Here is a 24,206-nt window from a genome sequence, read left to right on the forward strand (position 1 = left end):
ACTGTTGTTGGACGTCTTTAAGAACAGGTTAGACACCTGTCAGGATTGTATTATTTTAACTGGCTGAGTAGATACAATTTTACCAGTGGGAGTAATTTATGATCAATCTGACCATGTACAGTGGAGTTCAGATAGTTATTATCAGATGAATTCTTAATATTCATGATGTGAGAGTGGGCCTTCTCACACATCCTGCAGCGGTCTTCCAGAGCCATGAGATTGTGTGTTCAATGTTTTGACAACTCTCCACTTCAGGAAACAAAACTTGCTATCCTGGATTACTTTACTGAGATTTAAAGGTTAAATTAACTGAAAATGGAAACTTGTAGACTTCAGGCAGTGTTGCCAGCCATCTTCACTGCTATTTATCATAGTTGAACCCCTGGCCGCTATCAGACTGCATACGTGGAGTTGGGGTGGGGAGTGTCAAGAAAATTGGTCTTTGCAGATGCTGCTGCTACTTTTATGCAAATACTGTATATTTTTCCGAGTTTCCTTAGACCATGTTCAGGTCTCAATTTAAAATGATTATGAAGAATTAAGATGTCTCCCTACTTGCAGGCTTTCCAAAAAATAAATTAACTGAAGGCTGCGGAACTAATTGGTATTCCCCTCTCTTTAGCACTTTCCTTTTGGTTCATGCTGTAGCCACTCAGCCTTCTCCCTTTGATGCCTGTACAATGGGATAAGGATTTATGGTTTGTCACACAGATTAACAATATTTTCTCTGAGAAAATACTTGAAGAAATATTGCAGTTCAATCATTGTCTGACTTAATGTGCATGACCTTTCATTTTCATCTGACAGTGTTTAAATTGAGTTTAATGAGATTAGTTTTACATAAATTCTGGAAAATGCCTATATTTGCTTTATACTAGTGGGAAAGTTTTGTGCATTTTTTTGAAACAAGTGGGAAATATTACAAGTGGGAGGAGAAAAGAATAAGATCATTAGCGGTATATGTTGTGAAAACTAGTAGGCGATACAGGATCCCTGTCAATGTGACTGCTTTTCAGCTGCAACATTTGAACTTTTCAGCTTTGACTCTAACCCATCCTATATACTAACTGAGATAATGTTGGGGTTATTTTCCAAAGATATGTCTTATAGATCTCAGACCTTGGACACCATTGCACTAGTAAAATCTGGAGCCAAGATTTAAGTTACCTGTTGAAGATAGTGCACTCTAGTACTCATTTGAAGCTTAATTGTGTAACAGATCAGTTCTTTGCACTACATAGTCTGTTGACCAACTGTGATCAGACTCTGCAAAACCATTTCTCAGGTGTTATAAATGTCACTCCTCTGGCTTATTGTCTTTCCAGTTTGAGAATGCTTTATGTTGTACATAGCCACCAAGTTGGATATTGTAGGCATGTGCGTCTAGATGTCACTTTCCCAGGGAATGACTAAGCTATAACTATAATTTCTAACAGTTGCGGGTGATGAGAGATACCACCCTACCTGAAGTTAAAGAAATCTTAATTTTTACATTCAAGTGTCCAGTGAATCATCTTAACTTTCTTGTACTAAAAGGCATATGTTTAAGAAAATTCTCCAATCTACACAATACTAGTATTTTGTATAGCATTTTATTAACGCATTTCACACACAAACTTCTGTTTTATCATCTTGACTTAATGTTTCTAGATATATGCAAAAATAAAACATTTGACGCTGATAGATTCTTAATTACATCTAACAAGCTAACAGTGTGAAAACCTATGTTTCAATATTTATAGTCATGTATTCCACAATAATTGCCCTATGGATACACAGTGGAGGTTAATTTGGGCACTGTTTAAAATTTCTTCATTTAGAATGCAGTGTTTAAGAAAATCACAAATTTTATTGTGTAACTATTTTTAAGATTAATGAAATTTTATACTGGGACATGCTGAAAATGTGTGTTGTGGAATTAGAGGGATTTCTGAAGCTGTGGTAGCTTTGTGGTAGTTCATTTCTTAGGCTTCCCAGTTTTTGGCTCTGATGTTGCAAAGGCTTATGTATGTATTTAAACTTACAGCTGGTGAAATTCTGGCTCCATCTCAGACATTGGAAGTTTGGGGAGTGGAGCAGATAAGATTTCAGCATGTGAGTAGTCACAGTGACTTCATAGAGACTACAGTGTGTAAAGTTAAGCATGTTAATAAGTCTTTGCAGGCTCAAGGCTTTACAGTGTACATCAAGAGTTTCCATTTCAGTAAAGCTATTCAACAGGATATGCTGTATATTTAAAGGGAAGCAGAAATGATATGAGGTACTACTTGATTTCCTGGTGAAAGAAAGCTATCTCTTTATATTGCTTTACTCTGCCGCAGTGCTCTTGCTTGGATTTTGTGGCAAGTGCATTAAAGAAATGACCCTAGTAGGGTTCAGTACTCATTTTGATTATCCTTCTGTCCTTTCTTACTCAGTCTACTGCCTTGTTGGAGAAACTGTCAAGTCCCATTTGATTTGAAGCTGGCTCATTGAGTACCAATTTGATAAAGCCAGTGAGACTAGGTCAGAATTGCCAAAGTGATTAATCAAGGAAGCACTAGTACTAGTTGCATTTACAAATTGGATAAGAAAATAAAGATTGACTTTTCAGTTATTTCATATCAAATATTGGATTGTTTTACCATGGTTGTCGTAAGATGCATCATCATGTTGTAGTGATCTTTTAAAGAATGTCAGACTTTATCCTATTAAATTCATGTAAAACCATTGCTTGGAACTGCACAGCCTGGATTTGCCAGGTTTTTAAAACTCAAACTCTGAAGAGTAACTTCCCCTGTAGAAAAAAGAAAAGGAGTACTTGTGGCATCTTAGAGACTAACCAATTTAATTGAGCATAAGCTTTCGTGAGCCACAGCTCACTTCATCGGATGTTCCCCTGTAGACTAACCCAATTTGATAGTGGTGGAAGGAGGAGTGAAGAGTGTCTCTTCTTCTGATTTTTAAATCTGTCACATTTTAAACTGAGTGGCATAGTATCATAAAAAGACTATCTTCAAAATAACTACAGCATTTGCTTTGTAAATGAACTCCCAATAAAAGCATCAGTTCCCAAAGATATAGTAGAACTATGAAAAGTTCTTTAACAGTGGTGCAGTTAGTAATATAGTTTTCAACCCAGAAGCAAATATTTAATTTATGGTCTTGTAAAAATCATTCAATTAATTTTCATTCAACAGCACCAAAAAGTGAGTGTGTCAGTGATTTCTGATGACTTGCTCACTGCAGCAAAAAGAGTTCTAAAACAAAAATGTTTGCTTGAAATCCTTTTATGTATATACTTATCTTTTATTTAAGACAGCCTTACTAATATTTACTCACAGTGAGCTTCCATTGCCAAAGCCAGGATAATAACTGAACTTTTAAAGAAATCCCAACCTGAACTACCATTGAGGAAATACTCAAGATCCTTGATAAATTCATAATGTATGGAGGGTCTTAACTGGGCTCTGTGTGTGGGTGTAACAGGGTGCTGGCTAGGAAACCCTGAGCCAGACCTCTGTCATGCCAGCTCCAATCAGGATGGGGAATTGGAGCTGGCTGAGTAAGCCCAGGCCTAAGAGACAAACAGGGAACAGCTGCAGGCCTTGTTAGCAGTCCTTGAGGCTGTGAGCCTGATGCTATATGTAGCTACAAGGTGGTAGGAATTTATACTGTAAATAAAAAGCAAGGGTGATTGCACCAAAGCAGAGGTCTCTGGCTGGTTTGTAGGCGCAGAAGATAGAGGGGCCCGCCTGGGTCCTGTTACAGTGGGACTCTGCAAAGATGGGGCAGCAGTCATGACCATAAACAACAATGAGGTTGCAGCATGAGTAAAGATAGTGGTACTAGCAGCAATTTGGACATTGCATGATTCATCACCGAGTTTTGATGTTGAAGTTGCAACCTGAAGTACAAAGTCCTCACCCATTCTTATTAAAATTGTTTATAAAATCTCAAGCAGTTATCTCTTTCATTTGCTGTACAAACAGATGGGCCCTGACCACACTGAGCTTCTGTCTCACAGACAAGTCAGGTGGTTGTCACATGGGAAAGTGTTACAGGGGTCTTTGAATTTTGTTACATCAGAACTTTCCTCTGGAAAAGAGGCCTTGCAGATTACATGTATAATGTGGACAACTTGACTAAATTAGCTTACCTGATGGACATATTTGATAAATTGAATGCTCTGAACCTATCACTTCAAGGTAGGAATACAAATGAACGTCAGACTTCTTTAAAAAAAAAAAATGGAGTGAAAGTGATCAGAATGGTATTAAAGACTAAATATAAACTGAATTGTATTCCCATTTTGATGAATATTTTCCTGGAGTCCAACACAAATCTCCAGATACAGATTGATTCGAAACCCATTTTCGCTAACTATTTACTCCATTCCAACCTTAAGTAACTTGCTCAAGAAACTATCAAAACTGTCAAGTGATTACATGCTAAAGATCAATTTTTCAAATATAAATCTAGGAGTTCTGTTACATGAGTATGAAGAACTCGGACGAAGCTGTAAAAGTGCTGTTTCCACTTGCTTCCAGTTACCTCTGAGAGATTAGGTTTTCAGCCATGATTTCTGTGAAAACTAAATATAGAAAACAAAAAAATTAAACTCTGAAAACAACTTACATCTGGCACTATCAGATTCAACCAAAAGTTGTACAACTATGCAGTTTGGAATAGGCGCATTCTCACTGAAATCTTAGGCTGTCCCCAAACGTGCCCAAAAAATTCATGTTTTCAGTTTATAATTTTTAAAACCCAGATTGGCTAATTAAACTATATGTAGTTGAATAAAAGTTGCAGTGAGTTGGTTTAAAAAAATAATTGTGGGGAGCCATAAATGTCTAAAATGTCTGTAAGGGAAATGCAGTACTAAAGTTTGGGAACCATGGTTCTAAATACAGCAGGAATGTGTTCTTGTGTGGAGCAGCGCTTTCATTATTCTAAATCATCAAATATGAATGACAACAAGTTGTGGCACAAGAACAATAAAAGTTTCCAAAAGCAGGAAATTTCTTCACAATAGGGAGTTCATAAGCTTACAACTCAGCACCTGGATTTTTAAATTACCTTGTATGGCACTTGGACTGTGCACTCTGAGCTGCCAATAATATGGGCAAAGGAATAGTCAGAAAAATATAGGTTAGTGATGTGTTAGTATATTTCGCCATTTGCACTGAGAATATAAAGAGAAATTCAGCATCAGCTTATTCACCCCCCTAGTGCTTAATGTAATAGTGCACAAGGTTAAAAATGTGTAAATTTGGCCTGTTTTTATGTTAGCTAAGAAATTTTAAACTTCACATACTGTAATGCTTGAAAATTTGTTTTCTCCATCTTTAAATTCACCAGTTTGGACTAATAGTTCAATGTTGCTACAAAGTTTTGAAGAAATAAAACACCAGAAGTATTACTAAAATTGCCTTCTTTGATATGTTAGTCGGCAATCTAGGCTAAAGCATTTCTGAAGTCCTACTTGAGTTAGCTTCCTGCTCATATCCGGTTTCAGGTTCTGCTAGACACTAAAATAATTGTAGCATTTGTGATTCTGTCATTTGGCTGTTAATTCAGTTCCTTGTACCAAAACCCTTAAAATTGCTGACAAGCAGAAGGAAACCAGAACAAGATTCAAAAGTACTTCAGATTTAGTGACATTTAGCAAGATGATGCCAGCCTTCTCTGTTTCCCACATTTCCCACATTTTTGAGATTGAAGAAACAGAAATTGAAGCCTTCTTCCCAGTCCATATATGGCACAGCAAGAGATCCCTCACTGGAGTATTTTGCCGTTTCCTTCCATCTTCTGCTCGGTGTCCCCGTCAGGTTCCCTTTGTTTGACCCTTTGACAGCACTCCTGTTCCTGTGGTTTTATTAGTTGTCCCCCGAAATAACTTGGCTTCCAGGTCCTGTGGATCCCCCCCTTAGGCTGGGGGGACCATTTAACAGGGGGCAGGTTTCCGCCCACCCACTTCCTGGATCCCAATAGGATCAGATGGTTTCCCCTGATTAACAGAAACCTCTTCTGGGTATATCTTCACCAGAATTAGTAGGACTGACTGGCGCCAAGATGTGAACAGCCAAACTGCAAAACCATATCCAAGTTACTGTTTCCTCACTAGTAATTTAGAAGTTGCAGCAAAACTGAGATTGTATTAAAAAGTGTTTTGTTTGAATGCAGTTGAATTACTTAGTGTATTTGTCAACATGGCAATGAGTGGTGAAATAGGGAGCTGCAGAAAGATAGTAGCAATCCAGTATACAGAGAAGACAAGTTTTGTTATTTAAATAGCACATTTTTCTATTTAACAAAGGGCATTCACAAAAATACTAACTAGTTAAGGTTGCACTCATGTATAAATTTTAAAAAAAAGGAAATATAAAGTTTAAGGATGAAAAGGTTGCAAAGTCAAACATGCTAAGTTTGGAAATGCCAGAATGAATGTTGCCCAGGAAACCTTAATTCAGACCCTTTGTGCATGCACTTTATGATAGTGCCTTTAATTACATGCAGAAGTGACTGGGGTGAATTTTGTGTGAGGACATATCTGCACTGTAATTAGACACCTGTGGCTGACTCATGCCAGCTGATTCAGGCTAAAGGTCTGTTTAATTGCAGTATAGACATTTGGGCTCGGGCTACAGCTACCATCTCGCAGAGTCTTGGAGCCTGAGCTGCAGCCTGAGCCCAAATGTCTACAGTGTAATTAAACAGCCCCTTAGCTTAAGTCCCACAAGTCAGCTGATATGGGCGACCATGGGTTTTTAATTGCAGCATTGACACGCTCTAAGTGACATGCCTAGCATCACATAGGAACTTGGTGGCAGGGACAGAATCCAAATCTCCAAGATGACATTCAACTGCCCTTACAAAGACCATCTTTTCTCTTCCTACAGTCCCCTGCCTCATTCACAACAAACCTGCCAACTTCTGCAACAAATGAGGTCCCTACAGACAAGCCCCTTCACTGCACAACCTCAGTTCACTGCCAAAGCAGATTTGAGCGTATTAGGAGTCCTGTGAAGTTAAAACAATCATATAATTAGACTATCATAATGCATACTCACAAGGGGGTCAAATTAAGGTTGTGTGGGCAACATTTATTCTAGCATTTCCTAATTTGAGAGACTTGACTTTAGAACCTAACTTTATATTTACTAATTTTTGGTTTTGTTTATTGATTAGTTAAGGTTGCTCTAATGTAAAACCAAGTTTTGTTTGTGAATATTAAAGATGTTTAGTATTAATATAAGATTCAGTTATAGAATAGCCTCTTAAAGCCCCAGCTTTCTGTAACTGTTCACTTTCTAAATAGTCTGTTATGGGTGATGGAAGAAGTAAGGGAGAAGAATTTGAACAAAAACTTTGAACACTTTATCTGAGTTGCCTAAAGAATCTACAGTAGAGTAGTTGAGTGATTATAGAAGGCATTTTATGCTTTGAGCTAATTCTATGTTTGAGTGACCTAATTTCATTTTAAGTTGGGTTCATTCTGTTTTATTAAGTGCTACAACAAAATAAGGCCTATTGTTGTCTAAGTCTAAGCAGCCTGAGTTCTGTTCTTGTCAATATGCCGGATATTCTAAATACATGGTTTCTAGTGAGACAGTCTCATCTGGCTTATGATGGTGTAAATTGAGGAATTGTTAAGAGTTCACTGCAATTACACTAGTGTAAAATGGGTGTAAAAATCAGGTCCCCTAAATTGTGCTAGTGAGTGGCAGTATTAGTTTATTTCCCACCCATCACAAAAAATCCTTTGTATATCCTATATCTTGATGCACATTAGTGAGATCCCTTGTTTGACTTTAGAGAGGATCAAATTGTGGCTTTACAAAGCTTTATCCCTCACTTCTGATACATTGCATGAGTGGGGGTTTTCACATTTTACTTCCATGTAAAACGAGTTAGATATTGTTCAGTACCCCCATTAAGTTATCCTACTTTTATTACAAATGCAATTTCGAAATTGCAGAATGAGAGAGAGTGTTGTATTTCACCATTTAACAACTGAGTCATGACCTTAATTCCTTAGTTAAGGCTGAAAGGTCAAAATAATTCAACTTTCCAACTTTTTTTTTAAACACACTTAGTTTCCATGTGCAGTCCATATATGGAATAAATGGTTTTTGTTTTTAGGGGAGTGCAGGTCAAATTGGGGACAAAAAGTCAGGTAGTTATGATCTTCTATGTTCTGTCCACTTGAGATGATAAAGGAGATGCCTTTCTTAATAAATATATTGTGTAGATGTTCAAACTGCGATTAGGCACACAGAGTTCTTTGGCTTTGGTTCCCATTGAGTGAAGTTCAAATACACCCTTGATCTTCTGGGCTCATTAATGGGATTTAGGTGCCTCACTAGGCTCTGTTAGTCTGTGTCCGCAAAAAGAAAAGGAATACTTGTGGCACCTTAGAGACTAACAAATTTATTTGAGCATAAGCTTTCGTGAGCTACAGCTCACTTCATCGGCTCTGTTGGCATGGCTCCTACATTGGAATGGAGGGAAGACGTTAAATAAATGGTACTCTTCCCAAGCCCACCCACTGACTGTAATTCTTAGTAATATGATCCTCTCTCTGTGCTTTAATGCTTTATTCAGTAGTGGAATAGTCAAAGTTGACAAAAGATATATCTAGGAAGAGAGATTGGGGCTAGGTAATGTGTTCTTAGGGCAGACAAGTTTACCATCTTTTAGGTGGACGAGATCAACAAGATCAACCAAGGTGGATCTCAGTTAGCTAAATCAGAGATGCTAATCTGTGTCTGTAGTAGGTAGAAGATGGTGACTAGCCTTGACCTCTTTGTCTAATCTAGACATAGCCATGGAACATTTGTCTACATTAGGACACAGGTTGAAGAGCAGAGGGAATCAAGGGTAGAAAGCAAGGTTTAAAAAAAATTGTGAATCTGCATCTACAGTAGAGAATAGGATGTAGTCAGCTAACTCTTAACCTAACCTTGTCTTTTCCTAAAGTATTACTGTTAACATCTGAATGAATACACAGTGAAATGAATGTGGACAGTCATACCTCAACGTTATTATTTGACTCTGCAAACAAGTACACAACTGTTTGTTTACATTTGTTAACATTTTCAAGGTTCTTAGCAGTCATGCTAGACTCTGCTTTCATTTAAAAAAAAAAATCCTGGAGAATAAGGAGGTAGTTTGTGAGAGATCATTATGCTGTGCTGGCCCTCCTGAGACATTAAAAATTATTTAGACAATGGATTCTAAAGTTGAGACTCAAAAATTGCTATTTTCCCATACTTTGCCAATTTTTTACTTCAGTTACATACACTAACTGAACTTGGTATAAAATAATAAAACTGGTTCTATTCACTAATTTTCAGGGATGACTAGCACAGAGTCCTTTTCTGGGATGGTGGTGTGCCAACATCTGTTAGTTACATAGATATCTGTATTTTTTTTTTGTTTTGACTAGTAATGTTTACCAGACATCCATCTATATCCTCTAGTTTTCTACTTTAAGAAAAATCTAGCTCTTAATTGCAACATAGCTACTTCGCATTTGTCTTTCACCATAAGTCTCAAACATCCACAGAGGTAGGCAAGTCTCACTAGCCCCACTTTTACCACTAGAGAAAGGTTGTGACTTGTCCATCCTAACACTGAGTCAGTAGTAGAGGTGATAATGGAACCCTGGGTTCCAGTATGATTTCCTATCCACTTAGCCATGCTTCCCTTTGGCTCTCGCCTCCAACAGGTGCCCAGTCTTTCAGGGAACATTGACGTGGACATCATCCCTATTCTTTTAGTAATGAATAGGGCCCTACCAAATTCATGGTCCATTCTGGTCAATTTCACAGCCAGAAAGTTTTTAAATTGGTCAATTTCATGATTTCAGATGTTTACCGCTGAAATTGCATGGTCTTGTAGCCATGGGAGTACTGACCCAAAATGGGACTATGTGGGGTTGCAAAGTTGTTGTAGAAGGGGTCCCAAGATTTCCACCCTCACTTCTGTGCTGCCTTCAGAGCTCCCTACAGTTAGAGGAGGTTCCTGGAGATGAAGGTGGATAGGATCTCCCCCATGCTGCTGGGAGTGCCCCAGCCATGGGTTCCTAGCTGCTAGTCCACACCAGGGACAGATTAAGGCAGGTGCCCCTAGCCCCTTTGGGGCTCCCCTGGGAAAATGGGCATCCAAGCCCCAGGGTGGAAGCCCTAACGGGGTCACTCCGAGCCCAGGCTGTCCCGGGTCGGGGGCGGAAGCCTCAAGCTCAGTGCCTAGAGCCACGGCAGTGAGAAAAGTGTGTGTGCAGGGTGGGGAATGGAAGCCCAGAGCCCAGCTCCTGGGCTGGTGCAGTGCAAAAGTGAGGATGTACCACCCTCATTTCTGTGCTGCCTCTGGAGGGGGGGTCTAATCTCCCTACAAAGAGCAGCCATAGAAGGGAAGGACAACTCCTGTCCTGCCCCAGCGTGTCCAGACTAGCAGCTAGGAGCCCTTGGCTCCAAGCAGCAGGGGAGATCAGATTTCATGGGGAAGGGTTGATTTCACAGTCTGTGACATCTTTTTCACAGCTGTGAAATTGGTAGTGCTCTAGTAATGAATGGTTTTCACCTCTGGGACAATGAGACCCTTCACTCTACCTGAGAACTATGAAATTTAATTTTTTGTTCTCTTGAAAGTCAGAGGTGGTGCTTTGGGAAGGGGCTGGTCTAGGGACCTTCAAGACCACCATAATCCAATGGAATTTCTGGTCTTGTGTAGCATAGGGTCTTTCACCTGTTTCATGAATAAGACCTCAGTCCAAAGCTGTTGCTAACTCTCTGCCAGAATTGCGTAAGGCAGCTGGTTGGTCTTTCGTGTACACAATTTTGAAATATTACAGATAAGATGAACCTAAACTCTGCAGCAAGGCCCACCAGTTCTTTTTAGTAAGTCAAGAAATGTGTTGATTAAATATGAATGTGTGTTAACACTGTCCTGATTGTAATATTCAATTTTACACTGTCTCTAAACTTTCAGTATGCTTCATACTTTTGTAGTGACGAGGCATAACTACACTGCATAAGTTGTTAGGCAAGTTGAAGGTTTTGGCAACTGGTTAGCAAAGAGGTGAGTGTTTGGACACTCACGAACTAGATGTTTCTGCTAAAATGAGGAGCAGTGTTTGTCTGATAGTCGTCATTAGCTCAGAGAGAAAAATTGCCCTCATTTATCTTAAGGATTGTTAACTGGTATTTGTTTTCTGTGTTTGAGAGGCTCTTTCAAAAATCAAAGGCAAGAATTTAAGCTTAAAATAAAGTAAAGCTTAGATTCTGCAGCAGAATTCTGCTACAAGGGTTGTTAGGCAAATTCCTCTGAATACACATGGCCACGAATACAGGAACACCACCAGACAACAGTGCCTTTTGACCCTCTGACCTTTACATTCTTAGCTCTCATTGAGAGCCTGACTTCTCCCCCCTCTGCCCCACATCCCTGGGTGAGGTTTGAATATGAGTGGTTTTTGTCAGCAGATTTAGTCTGATGCCATGTTAGGAATTATGCAGAAATGGACTTTTGGTGGCTCTCTTTTACAGAGCAATAATTCATAATGCCCCTGGAACAAGGTTCTCCTACTAGTTCCTTGTATTCTACTGATTCCTGTGAATTTTGTGTCTCCCGGGAAGATTAGGGTCATTTTGGCAACATGCATAACCTATAATCTGTTTTAATGACCTGCTCCAAAGAGTACAATGTATGATTGTTAAATCAATTACCTTAGTTTTGTCTATATGTTATAATATCCTCAAATTGAGACTAATTATTGCTGTCATACAAAAAAGGATTTCAAATGTAAGTGTGGAAAAAAAATATAAAAATGAATTAGAAAAAGAACCTGATTTAGAATTCCAATTTCATGTAAGGCAGTGTCAGTCAAATTTGGTTGTAAAGAGATAGCTTGATGAATTATTTTACCAGCTTATACATTTTGTAACTGAGGTAACTGGAAATTCTCAACGCGCGCTCTCTCTCTCTCTCTCTCTCTCTCGAGTATTATTTGTTGGTGACTTCTCTTTTGTTAGAGTTCAGAATTCTTATTCCCACTACTTCTTTAAAAAAAAATTTGTCAAGGTCTTTAAACCAGTGGGCGCAATAGATAGGCAAATGCGACAATAGTTTTTGATTTCAGAAGTCATTTTTTTATTTTACAAAATGTTGCTATCAGTATCTGGATATTTAAAGATTGTTTATTAGTTGACTATCGTATCTCAACCATCCATTTTATGTTTCTAAAAATAGCCATAAAATTATAAGCTATGTTCAAGTTAGATGTCAGTCTAAACAAGATCATGCCAGGTCAGCATCTGGATAGAAAACTTGCATTGAAATCATAGGTGCAATAGAAAGTAATGTTGACTATTCATTAGCTGGCAATGCAAAACTCTCTAAGTTAGCATTGATCTAAACCCATAGCATGATGATGGGGGTGATCTGTGCTAATTGAGGTGCTGTATTTCATTTGAGAAAGCAGAGGTTATGTTCAGTTCACTACAGAGTCTATGGTAGTTTTTTCTCATTTAGATGTAAGCTCTGTCAGAGGCCCTGTCTACACTGGCAAGTTTCTGTGCAGTAAAGCAGCTTTCTACACTGTTACTCCTGTAACACTGTTGCTGCACACAGGCAATCCGTATGGGGCCATGGCAGAAGCCAGTGTCTTGGAGAAGACCCTCCCTTGATTCCCTGCTCACCCTCAACAGTGAGGTAGCTTCCATAATCACATCCTGTGGGAAGGAATGATTATCAGGGCTCCCCCCCCCATAGTACTGTCTCTCCACAAGAGCTCAAATGTCCAGTGTACAGCAGGGTCCAGGAAGAGTGATTTGCCCTGCCCCTGGGGCTACTCAGCATTTTGGGGCTCATCTGCGCTTGCCTGGGGTCAGACAGTTAGTGACAGGTGTGAGTACAGGCTGTGTTTTAAATCACTGAATCAGTGTTGTGCGTGTTGCAGACAATACTGCTTCTGTAAAATACTGCATTTAAACTTCAGAGATGACCTTGGGAGCCCAGCCTCCCTCTTTAATCAGCATCTGAACAGCTGTGCAGAATTAGAAAGCGGCCAAGAACTAAGGAGGACTTTCTACGTGTTATGTTGCGCTCCACAGCTGAGAAACAAATCGGAGTGGCGGGACAATAAGGGGGACAAAGGAGAACGCAGCACACCAGAACGAAGCCACGGCGGAGCTCTTAAATGTTATGGAGCACTAAGCAGACACGCTCCAGGCAATACTAGCACTGCAAACCAAGCAGTTCCATGCCCGCCTTCCCCTGCAGCCACTGTCACAAAACTCTTTCCCATGCTCCCCCCAGACACCGCCAACACACTCATCAACCTCTTGGCTCCAGTCTATACCCACGGCATTCCACTCTTTTTTCCCCCCCACTTCACAGTCCAGCACTGTGGACTCCCAGTACCCACTGCCCTCAACACCCATCCCTCTATTGTTTGGCCCTGCTGAACTACAGTACCTGCTGCATTGTACTCCAAAGGAGAAGGTTGGATATGATCCCTAGACATACACAAATCTTTAGCTGTTCCAGGACCCCATCTCCTCCAGAGACCTTCTTTTCTCCCATTCCCCTCATGGCTGATGTTTTTTTGTTTGTTTTGACTCTCTCCTTCGCTTGTTCTTTTTTAATAAGACTTTTGTATTGGTTTGAAAGCAATCTTTATTCTATTAATTGATAGCAAACAGAGCCCTGCAAAGCAACAGTTATGTTAAACCTTCATATTGCATCGTCTGCACCAATCACAGCCACCTCCTAGCATTACAAGCACTGCACGCCCGAGCATAGCAACAAATGTTAGTGGCTTTCAGCTTCAAATTGCTGCCTCAAGGCATCCCTAATCCTTATGGCCCTGCATTGCAGCCCTCTATTAGCCTTGGTCTCTGGCTGTTCAAACTCAGCCTCCAGGCACTGAGCCTCTGAGGTCCAGCCCTGGGTGAAGCTTTCACCCTTCCCTTCACAATTATTATGGAGCGCAAAGCACATGACTATAAGCATAAGAATAGTCATCTGCCAGGTCCAGCTTGCCATAGAGACGGCGCCAGCCAAAAGCACGCTCGGTCATTCTGCACTTGGTCAGCCTGTTGTTGAACTGCTCCTTGCTGCTGTCAAGTTGCCTCCTGTATGGTTTCATAAGCCATGGCATTATGGCGTAAGCAGGGTCTCCCAGGATTACAATGGGCATTTCAGCTTCCCCTACAGTGATCTTCTGGTCTGGGAAGAAAGTCCCTGCTTGCAGCTTCCTGAACATGCCAGTGTTCCAAAAGATGTATGTGTCATGCACCTTTCCAGACCAGCCTGTGTTAAGGTCTGTGAAACACCCATGGTGATCCACAAGCTCCTGGAGAACCACTGAGAAATACCCCTTGCGATTAATGTAGTCAGGGGCTAGATGGCTTGGTACCAGAAGTGGAATATGCGTGCCATCTATCGCCCGTCCGCAGTTAGGGAAGACCATTTTTTCAGAGCCATCCACAGTGTCACTCACATTGCCCAGTGTCACTCTTTCAGAGCAGGATGCAATTAATGGCCCTGCACACTTCCATCAACATGAGTCCAATGGTTGACCTTCCCACTCCCAACTGGTTAGTAACCAATCGGTAGCATTCTGGAGTAGCCAGCTTGCACAGTCCAGTTGCCACATGCTTCTCCAATGGCAGGGCAGCTCTCATTCTCATGTTCTTGTACCGCAGGGCTGGGGCAAGCTCATCTCCCAGTCACATGAATGTGACTTTCCTCATCCAAAAGTTCTGCAGCCACTGCTAACCATCCTAGACTTGTGTCGCTATATGATCCCCACCACTCAGTGCTTGTTTTCCGAGCCCAAATGCAGTGTTCCACTGTGGTCAGCACCTCTGCTTGCGGCATTCACAATCTCATGTCGTAGGCACTGTTTCCTCTAAGCTGTACAGACGCACACACACACACAGATCCTAACCCCCGCGCACATGGCGAATTACCGTGCGCACAAAAATTTGCACAAATTTTTTGCGCATGTGGCCTGTCAAAAATTAGAGGGAACATTGGTCGTAAGTAGTACGCATGGGAAGATCAATGTCGCACTCCTCTTGCCTTTGTAGTTTAAGGAATAACTCCACTGCCACTCCATGACGTGTAGCGAGCAGTATACTGGTCAACAATTCGGGATCCATTCCTGCAGAAGAGGCAGAGCGTACAGTACACAAACCATTGAAAGATGGCGCCAAATGCAGACATAGAATCATAAAATATCAGGGTTGGAAGGGACCTCAGGAGGTCATCTAGTCCAACCCCCTGCTCAAAGCAGGACCGATCCCCGACTAAATCATCACAGCCAGAGCTTTGTCAAGCCTGACCTTAAAAACTTCTAAGGAAGGAGATTCTGCCACCTCCCTAGGTAACGCATTCCAGTGTTTCACCACCCTCCTAGTGAACAAGTTTTTTCCTAATATCCAACCTAAACCTCCCCCACTGCAACTTGAGGCCATTACTCCTTGTCCTGTCCTCTTCTACCACTGAGAATACTCTTTGGAACCACCTCTCAGGTAGTTGAAAGCAGAAACAGAAGCATAGGGATTGCTGGGATACGAAGCAATGCATCACAGGGCATTGGGACAGGACCCAGGAAGCCCCAGGACCCCCTTCGTCTTCTCACAACTCTTAGTGGCAGAAGAGGAAGAAATGCTCTGTGGAATAGCTCCCAGAGTGCAACACTCAGAATACAGCTGCAAGTGCCGCAAGTATGAACACACTATTGTGCAGGCAGCTGACAGTATGAACATACAACAGCGGTTTCCCTTCAGTGCTCTCTGAGTGGTGCTGTAACTCCACCAGTGTAGACATGCTCTTACTCAAACTGGAAACTGGCTAATTGGATTATGTCCACTGAACTTATTTACAAGTGACTGGGAACTTCACTGGAAGAAATTACTCCTCAGTTCAGCTCCAGAAAAGCTCTTATGTTGGCTTCTTTGCATTTCAGTGGTGAATGATTTGTACCAGTGTAAAACCCTTTGGTATCTTCCTGTGAGTGACATTCTATATATAATGTGCACTGTTTTCTGAAGAACCATTTTTGCTTATGTCATAATGACATTCTGTCTCTCTAAATTTAAAGGGCCATGATTTCTACATTAGCATTTAAGTGCTTTAAAAAAAAAAAGCTTTTAAGTGAAATCTTAACTGAAATTGGTGCCCTGTAAAACAGAGAGAGAGCTTCAGATTTTAATGTCATGATAACCCTTAGTGGGGGAAGAGATATTGAGAATGTTTAAATAACTTCTGCTTGCAAGGTATACGTAAATCAGCCTAGAAACCATAACAGCAATTTATTTCAAATTTTAAAATGGACACTATAGTGGGTTGTAGGAAGTCCTTTATTTTCTGTGTCATTAAAATGACTTTCATAAAGACTAAAAGCAAGTGAAGTATTCTTTTTAAAATGAGCCAACACATTTTAAAAAAAAGCATTGTGTAACGAACAAAGGAGTCAAATTAAATGTGTATACTTCTGCTATAATATAGAGTGGTGTATCATTCCCTTATGTTCTTTCTGAATAATACTTTAACATAGGGAATTTGTACACAAACAAGTGTGGTGGATTTCATTCCTCTAGTCTGGTTATGATGTGATGGCAGATGTTAACAAGTACAGCACTGTGTGCTTTTAAATGGTGCAAAGGATCTATATCTCACAAAAGTAACTTTTGTCCTGAGTTGTAAATGAAGTTGATTGACTTCGTCTAATCATCTCGTGAAAAATGGCACAGAGCAGTTGTTTTGTCTCTACATGAATCAACTTTTCTGTAGCACAGTTGGACTTCAATATATACATGCAGTATTTAGTATTTGCTATGTAGATTGAGGGGAGTGGTTAACTTTAAAAAGTTAGTTTACACATTATGTGGATTACACACGTGATTACAACTAATTAATTATAGTTGGTAACAACCAGATCTAGAAGCTGTTGACAGAGGTTGTCGATGATACTTTACTTTGCTATGTGCAAATGTAAAGATGTGGATATAGTCAGAAAGTGATTAGAGAGGCATCTTGTTACTTCCCATATCTGTTTCATAATCCCATCCATTTACTCTAAACTTGTTTAACAGGAAAAACAAGTTTATTGCTGTCGAACTTAAAGCCAAGATAAGGATGGCAAAGCACTTCTCAATCTATTTTGCCTCATGCATCAATATACATGCTATCTGAAGTCTAAATCCAGAATTATTGTTGATGTACCAGGTAAAAAGAACAGCTTGATTCAGATACTGCTCGGCTTGCATGAGCAGTATTTGATTTGTAATGACATTTATTGGGAATATGGAACACCAAGATTTAAGTTTGTGAATTTCATTTTTCTAATATTATATAAACTGTATTTATACAATGTTTAATCAATGAAGTTATTTTTACTTAAATCAGTGTCACTCCATGATTTAAAACTGAAGTTAGAAGGCACCCAGCACTGCTAATCGCAAATGCTGCTCTACAGAGGTGTAGACTGTAGAGGTCTTTAGCAGGAGGCAAAATGCTAATTTTAAGAACTTCATTTCCAGATTCAACTTAAAATTTAAATATGGTCAAAAGTGCTTTTATCAAAGCAAACTTTCAGGATGCAGTACTGAGCAGATAATGTAGATTTATTTTAACATTTTTGGTTCAGTTTCCTGTTGAAATGACTGATTAATACAGATCATACAAAATCTCTCTGTCTCTATGAATGCTAATAGTAACATACTTTAAGATTTGTTAATCTACAAAATTATGAAAGAAATGTTGTTTGACCTATATTCAAGAAAGAGGTTCAGAAGCTAAGCTGCAAATCCATCCTTAAGTCAACCTTGTAATGCTTATTGTAGGTAATGAAGCCTAAATAGTCGCTGTTCATTATTTTGAGACATCTGTAACACTATGCACAAATTTACTTTGTGGCCAGTCACTAATTCAGCAGAAGTAGTAATAAATTAAAATTGAATATCATACAGTGGTGACTAAGTTAATTACAAGCTCAGAATCAAGCCAACAAATGTTAAATATATAACCAGTGCACTTTATATCAAATCTTATGCAATTCTGCTGTGAAAACTGGATTGTATGGGTCCTTCATTGTCTCACTCACATTTTTTACTTGTAAACAGAGAATGTTGTTTTCTAACTGTCAGCCTTCAGTAGGTTAGCCCAGGTGTAACATATTTGAACTTGAACTGAAAAGCAGTTGTGTTTCAGAGTTATCACTGAGGGGCATCATTTGGCCTACAGAACCTTTAGTTATGATGCATGAGATTTAAAGATGGAAGGCAGACAGCTTGACTGAGCCCAAAGAGCTCTAGAAATGTGTATTAGCAACAGAATTCTTTATATTCAAGATGCAACAGAATTTGTAGTTCGTTGTATCTTAGTGTTGTGAAAACAGAAAGCAGTAAAAGCTTTTTTGTCATTGGAGAGAAAAGATGTTTAAGATATTGTTTTTACATAGTTCTTTTTTCAAAGTAAAAATCTACTTGGTTTCAAATATTTTTTTTAGATTCTTAAACCTACTGAGGGCTTGTCTTCGTTACAATGCTACACGGGTGGAGCACTTTTCCATCAACATAATTACTCCATCTCAACGAGAGATGGAAGCTATGTCAGCGGGAAAGCATCTCTGGCTGACACAGTGCAGTTTAGACACTACTTTAAGTTGATGTAACTTACATCGCTTGGGGTTGTGTTTTTCACACCCCTGAGCGACATAAGTTACATCGACTTAAGCGGGAGTGTAGACAAGCCCTGAGTTGCAAGGAGGATTCCAATGGCTTAAGAGAAAGGTGACTAGTTCTAAATCTAGAAAATGTTTCACTGAAGTCTTCAGAATTGATTTATTTATAGCATTGAAAACTTTCTTCTAGGTTTACTAGCTCTATGGATACTCAGGCCACGTCCACACTACAGACTAATATTAGGATAACTACGTCGCTCAGGAGCGTGAAAAATCCCAGTGTAGACAGTTTATCCCATGGACCTATCCTCCTATCCTCTCTTGGGCAGCTGGGTTAACTATGCTGATGGGAGAAGCTCTCCCGTTATCATAGTAGCGTCTTCACTAAAGTGCTACAGCGGCGCAGCTGCTGTACATGAAGACAAGCCCTAAGTAAAATGCACAACAAAACATTCCTGCATTTCAGGAACTAAGACTTGTTTGAATGAGTCAGGATTGTTCCTAATTTGAGTTATAGCTTCTTCCTTTTTGACATAGTGGAGCTTAGCATTTAGCCAGTCTTCATGCAGTGGCTGTGACCCCTTAGTTATCTATTGTAATAAAATATTTTAATACCATTTTAATAGAATATCTGAAAAGTAGATTTGTTTCCATTCTAAAATTAATAGTAAATTAATCTTACTGTGGAAGAATTTTCTTTTGTTGTATTTCCTGAATTTTCCCAAAGATAATTAAGTAGATGTAAAAATAAGTAAACTAGTAGTCTGAACTTAATAAATAGAAAATATTTCTTCTATTGCAGCTCTATGCAGGTGCTATTCTTGAAGTGTGTGGATGAAAATTGGGAAGGTTCCCTCAAGTTCAGGGTAAGTAAAGGTACCACTAAATTTTCTGTCAAAATATATATAAAAATTTGATCACTATTTAAATAGTATTTTTTCTTAAAGCAAGTTGTGAATTTAATAGGAAAGTGATAAAAATTGAGAGTCCCATAGACTCTAGACTACTGGAACTAAAGCACAATAACTTTCTGTATTGTTACATGAAGCTTGCTGGCCATTTTATAGACTATTCTTAGCTCAAATCCTGATGTAACTGCCTGTTCTCTCAGTGGATAAGCTGACTAGCATGGCTGGAATACAGTAGTGTAAAAGGTAAACCGTGTCAGTGTGAGCGTGTTTCAGGGTTAAATCTATAAAGAACTTCAATATGGAAATATGTTTATAAAGGGGAGAGGATTTAAATGGCTGCAGCCCTTTCATCTATTTAGTAAGTTCTTAATTTGTTTTATTTAGATGTATTTTTGAAGTATCTATCCTAAGCTTTCGTCTTTCTGCTATGGACTTTTATCCTGATGGACCTATCCTTTCTAATCAGTCTTCCGAAAACATCTATTATAGGCAGGGCTGATAGCATTGTCCATTAAGTTTGCCCTATATTTCATTTGCTGTTTATAATGTGAAGATGTTATATAACTGTGTCAAACTTGGAGTGACATTTTTCATGCCAAAAAACAGGTCAGCCATTTTAGAGAATGAGACCCGGCCAAAATAAATTTTGCCCATGTTAAAATTTTTCTTTGAAATGCTCTAGCACCATCCTACTTTGGAGAGGAACTTGAAACTTGCAGAGGTGCAACCTTTGTGTAAGGGATATGCTTTTGCTATCCCTAAGGAAGTCCAGCCAAATTTGGCCAAGCTATAAGGCTTTGAGAAATTGCTGTTTGGACTTGCACGCTACAGGCTTCAGCATTAGTAACAAAATCTCTACAGATTCTGATCCTCACTGCACAAGCTTGAAGACTCTTGCAGTTCCTACATGTGACTGTACTGTACTTGTACCATCCCTACAACCAACAGTGCATGCGCCAGACTCTCTCAGGTCCTAGTGCTGACCAGACTGTACATGCACAAACCCCACAGAGTAACTCAGCTCCCGGGTTGCAGAAGCTCACTAGGACTTGCCCTATAAATGCTGCTCCCAGCTGGGATGCCTGGGCACTGGAAGTGGGAGCAAGGAGCACTTGAGGTACTAAAAAGGGGTCTAAAGAGCAAAGGCAATGTGGAGGAGGAAGATGCCTGACTTAAATAAAAGCTTGAACAAAAGCCTGACAGGAGGTAGATTATTGGGAAGGGGAGATGGAGACTGGGACAGCATGGAATGAGGGAGGGAATGTAAGAGGAGACAGATTGCATAAGCAGCGAGAGGCGGGGGACTGGGAGTCTGTGGAGATGGGATGGAGAGGCAGATCAGGTGGGAGGGGAGGTACCAGCTGGGCTAGGAGGCTGGGACAGGTTGGAGGAGATGTGTTTGAAGACTCTGTCCCCACTAGAACACACACCTGCTCCAAAAGCCTAGAATAGAACCCGGTGGTGGAAGTTTCACTATTCCTCTGCTGTCAGTAAATATCTGTGAAACTACTGGCAAAGTGGGTATCTCATCCCCCTCTAGTGCTGGTCCACATGTAGGATGTTGCTATCAGTTACTCACTTAGCTGCAGTCCCAAATGTTTGAGGCGAATCTAAAGGTTCCAACCCTGCTGATGACCTCATGTGGGTGTCAATACAATGACATGTTGGAATTGTGTTTTCAGTTGACTTTCTTAAAAAGCTAGGAAATTACACACAAACTACATTAAAAGAACATCAAGGTTGCCAAGTCAAGCACTCAGGCTAGGAAATACCAGAACTAACGTTGCATTAATGCCTGAGCAGTATTAACTCGGTCCCTTGTATATATGCATTATGATCTAATTATATGATCAAATCCGAATATTTTCCACAGGACCCCTGCCTGATTCAGTGCACAAGATGGTCCAGCTCAGGGGATGAATCAGGGTTGTGTGGTGAAAGAGGTAGTAGAACCCCTGCTTTATTTGCAATGTTAGAAAAGTGTGTAGTGACTCGGAAAAGGGGACTGCAGCAAGAGAAAGGAAGATCTTATGGTTAAGGCAGTTGAATGCTGCCATGGACAACTGGATCCTATCCCTGCTTCTGCTGTAGGGTTCCTATATCACTTAATCTAGACTTTTCACAGGTGGTAACTAATTGTGTTCCTCACTTTTTCGGTGTCTGAGGTAAGACCCTAGGATCTAATTTGCACAAGTGCTGATCACTTAAGATGCAACTGATGTTGATAGGAGCTGTTCTTTGAAGTGCTGTGTAAGGCTAAGTATTCTGAAAAATCAGGTTCTTGGTATCTAAAATGGGCAACCAGAATTGGACACTTTTTTGTTGTGCTTCAGCTCCTTCTCATCAGTAAAATGAGAATCTTCCCCCTTGTCCCATTACAGGTGAGCTGCACTTCAGACTGTTTTTAGTCCTTCAGGTGCACCTGTCTGGTGATATGTTTCACTACTTTAACTCCTCTCTGGACAGAACCATGTGATCCTACCAATTTGAGACTGCATCTCTGGGATGCACCCATTTACAAATTGTTATAAATAGACAGGCCTGACAGTATTTGGCACCTGCATGCCCTCTTTCTCCAGGAGCCTGTGGCTGATTAAAGTCCTAGTTTCTTCAAAACAAAGCACTACTTACTCATCAAGCAAAGCTATACAAACAAAAAGCCTGTCTGCCTGGGTCTTAGCTCCATTCTTTCCTTGCAAGGTTTGGGGAAGTAAGTTCCACTAAGCCCAGACCCCTTGCTCCTGGCCTGGAGGAGACTGTGGCTTATTCTCTGTCAGACTTCTGTCCAGCTGCTACTGCCTGTTCACCCCCTTTCCTCACTAGGCTGGGTTTTTACTAGCTTAGTGCCCCTTTGATGCTAGCCTTGGGCCAGGGCAAAACTAAACCTCCTAGCCTGGTTGGTGCACTTTTCCCAATTAGTAGATTGCTCATTGTTTCCCCTGGTGACCTTCCTCGATATGATTGTGCCTGAATAATGGCATGAAGTGCATAGGATTATTAAATACTGGTAACTCCATTCTCCACATATCCCCATTTAACAAGGATTTCGAAGATAAATATAGTATGAGTGCTTCACAAACTAAGTGATGAGCACCATAGAAAAGCCCCAGATGAAATCATTCTGTCTTCAGAGCAGGGTTTGAATAGTGTGCAATAAATAAGGCATGGAGCCACACACTAAACAATGAGGATAAAAGAAAATCTTAGAAATGAAGGGCTAGAAGGAACCTTGAAGTTATCAAGTCCAGCTGCTCATTAACTGAGCACTATCCATCAAAGCGCATATGCACCAGGGGGCCAAATTAAGCCTGCACAGATATAAAATGACCTTTGTTCTATCAACCTATCTTAAAATAGCAGTGTACATACTGTTCCAAACACTCTTCTTCCTCACTCCACCCTCTAATGAAAAGCCCAGGCTCCTTCTCCTGAGACTTTATCTTCAGTTAAAACCAACTTCAACATCCTGTTTCTTTAGTCCCCTACAATTTATACCCATTTTGGGAAATAATGGTGAACGTACAGGAAGACATTCCATAGAGGGGCTGGGGATAATTATCCTGAAAGAGAACTAATTAAAATCAGCTTTCAAAGTGGTAGCCGTGTTAGTCTGTATTAAAATCAGTTTTTCATTCAGGATCTCTAGAATCTAATTTCCTGGAAGCTGGCTCACATTAGTAATCAAGAATCCTCTCTCTTAATCCTTGTTTTTTCAAAACAAGTTTGTAAGTTTCTTTAATTCTACTAAATTTAGTTTGCTTTTTAAAATGATTGAAGGTATGCCTACATTGCAATCACCGGGTGCGATTGCGCCTTTATGTAGGCATACCAGAGTCAGCTTTAATCTAGCTAGCTCCAGTACTAGAGCAGTGAAGCTATGGCAAAACATGCTTCAGCATGAGCTAGTCATGCAAGTAATCACCCGGGTTCCAGGTTGGTTTGTACAGCCCACGCAGGAGCATACCCTGTTGTAGCTTCAGTGTTCCGGGTACACAAGCTAGGTAAATTAAAGCTAGCTCTGGTATGTCTGGTAATCTGCAGTGACTTCAGTATAGACATACCATGACTGAAGCTTGGGAGCCTGCCAGTAAATACTTGCATTTGTCTGGCAACTCTTCTTTTGTACAATGGTAACAGAGGAAAGATTGACAAACCTTTACAGGTACATAATTTTCTCTTGGTCATGAACTTCCATATAGTTATGAGATCTAAAGGCATCATAACTGGCGTCTTCAAACCAGTTTTGATACAACCAGCGTTCAGCTTGTTCCAACATACTGTAAAATATTTAGAAGCACAATGGAGTAATTTACTTAATTTGAATTTATTCTCAGATTCTCAAGTATTGGTACCTTAAGTTTTTTACTATACTTGCCCGTTTGTTTTGGCAGGAAGTAAAGATCATTTTTATCTTGAGATTCCACCTTAAATTTTAACATTTTGGGAACCTTAAATTTATCTAAGGGTTCTATATATTTCCAGTTGTGACTTGACTGTTACAGAAGTGAGGTTGACTGAAGGTCATACTGCTGCTTCTGAAGCTTCAGGAGTGCTGGTATTTTTAGGTTATATTGAACTGTGTAACCTGTCATTGCCAATGCTCTCATTACAAA

At 40.0% G+C, this 24,206-nt stretch overlaps 1 protein-coding gene across 1 annotated transcript in view; it reads left to right on the top strand.

Moving 5' to 3' along the window:
* Positions 1-24,206, top strand: part of SELENOF (selenoprotein F) — a 35,839-nt gene that overhangs the window by 6,184 nt on the left and 5,449 nt on the right. Inside the window, exon 3 of the mRNA XM_074962240.1 lies at positions 19,485-19,548. Within this exon, the coding sequence (XP_074818341.1) occupies positions 19,485-19,548 (64 nt within the window). The remainder of the gene's footprint in view (positions 1-19,484; positions 19,549-24,206) is intronic.

This window comes from Natator depressus, chromosome 8 (assembly GCF_965152275.1).
Source record: "Natator depressus isolate rNatDep1 chromosome 8, rNatDep2.hap1, whole genome shotgun sequence".
In the NCBI taxonomy this organism is placed as follows: Eukaryota; Metazoa; Chordata; order Testudines; family Cheloniidae; genus Natator; species Natator depressus.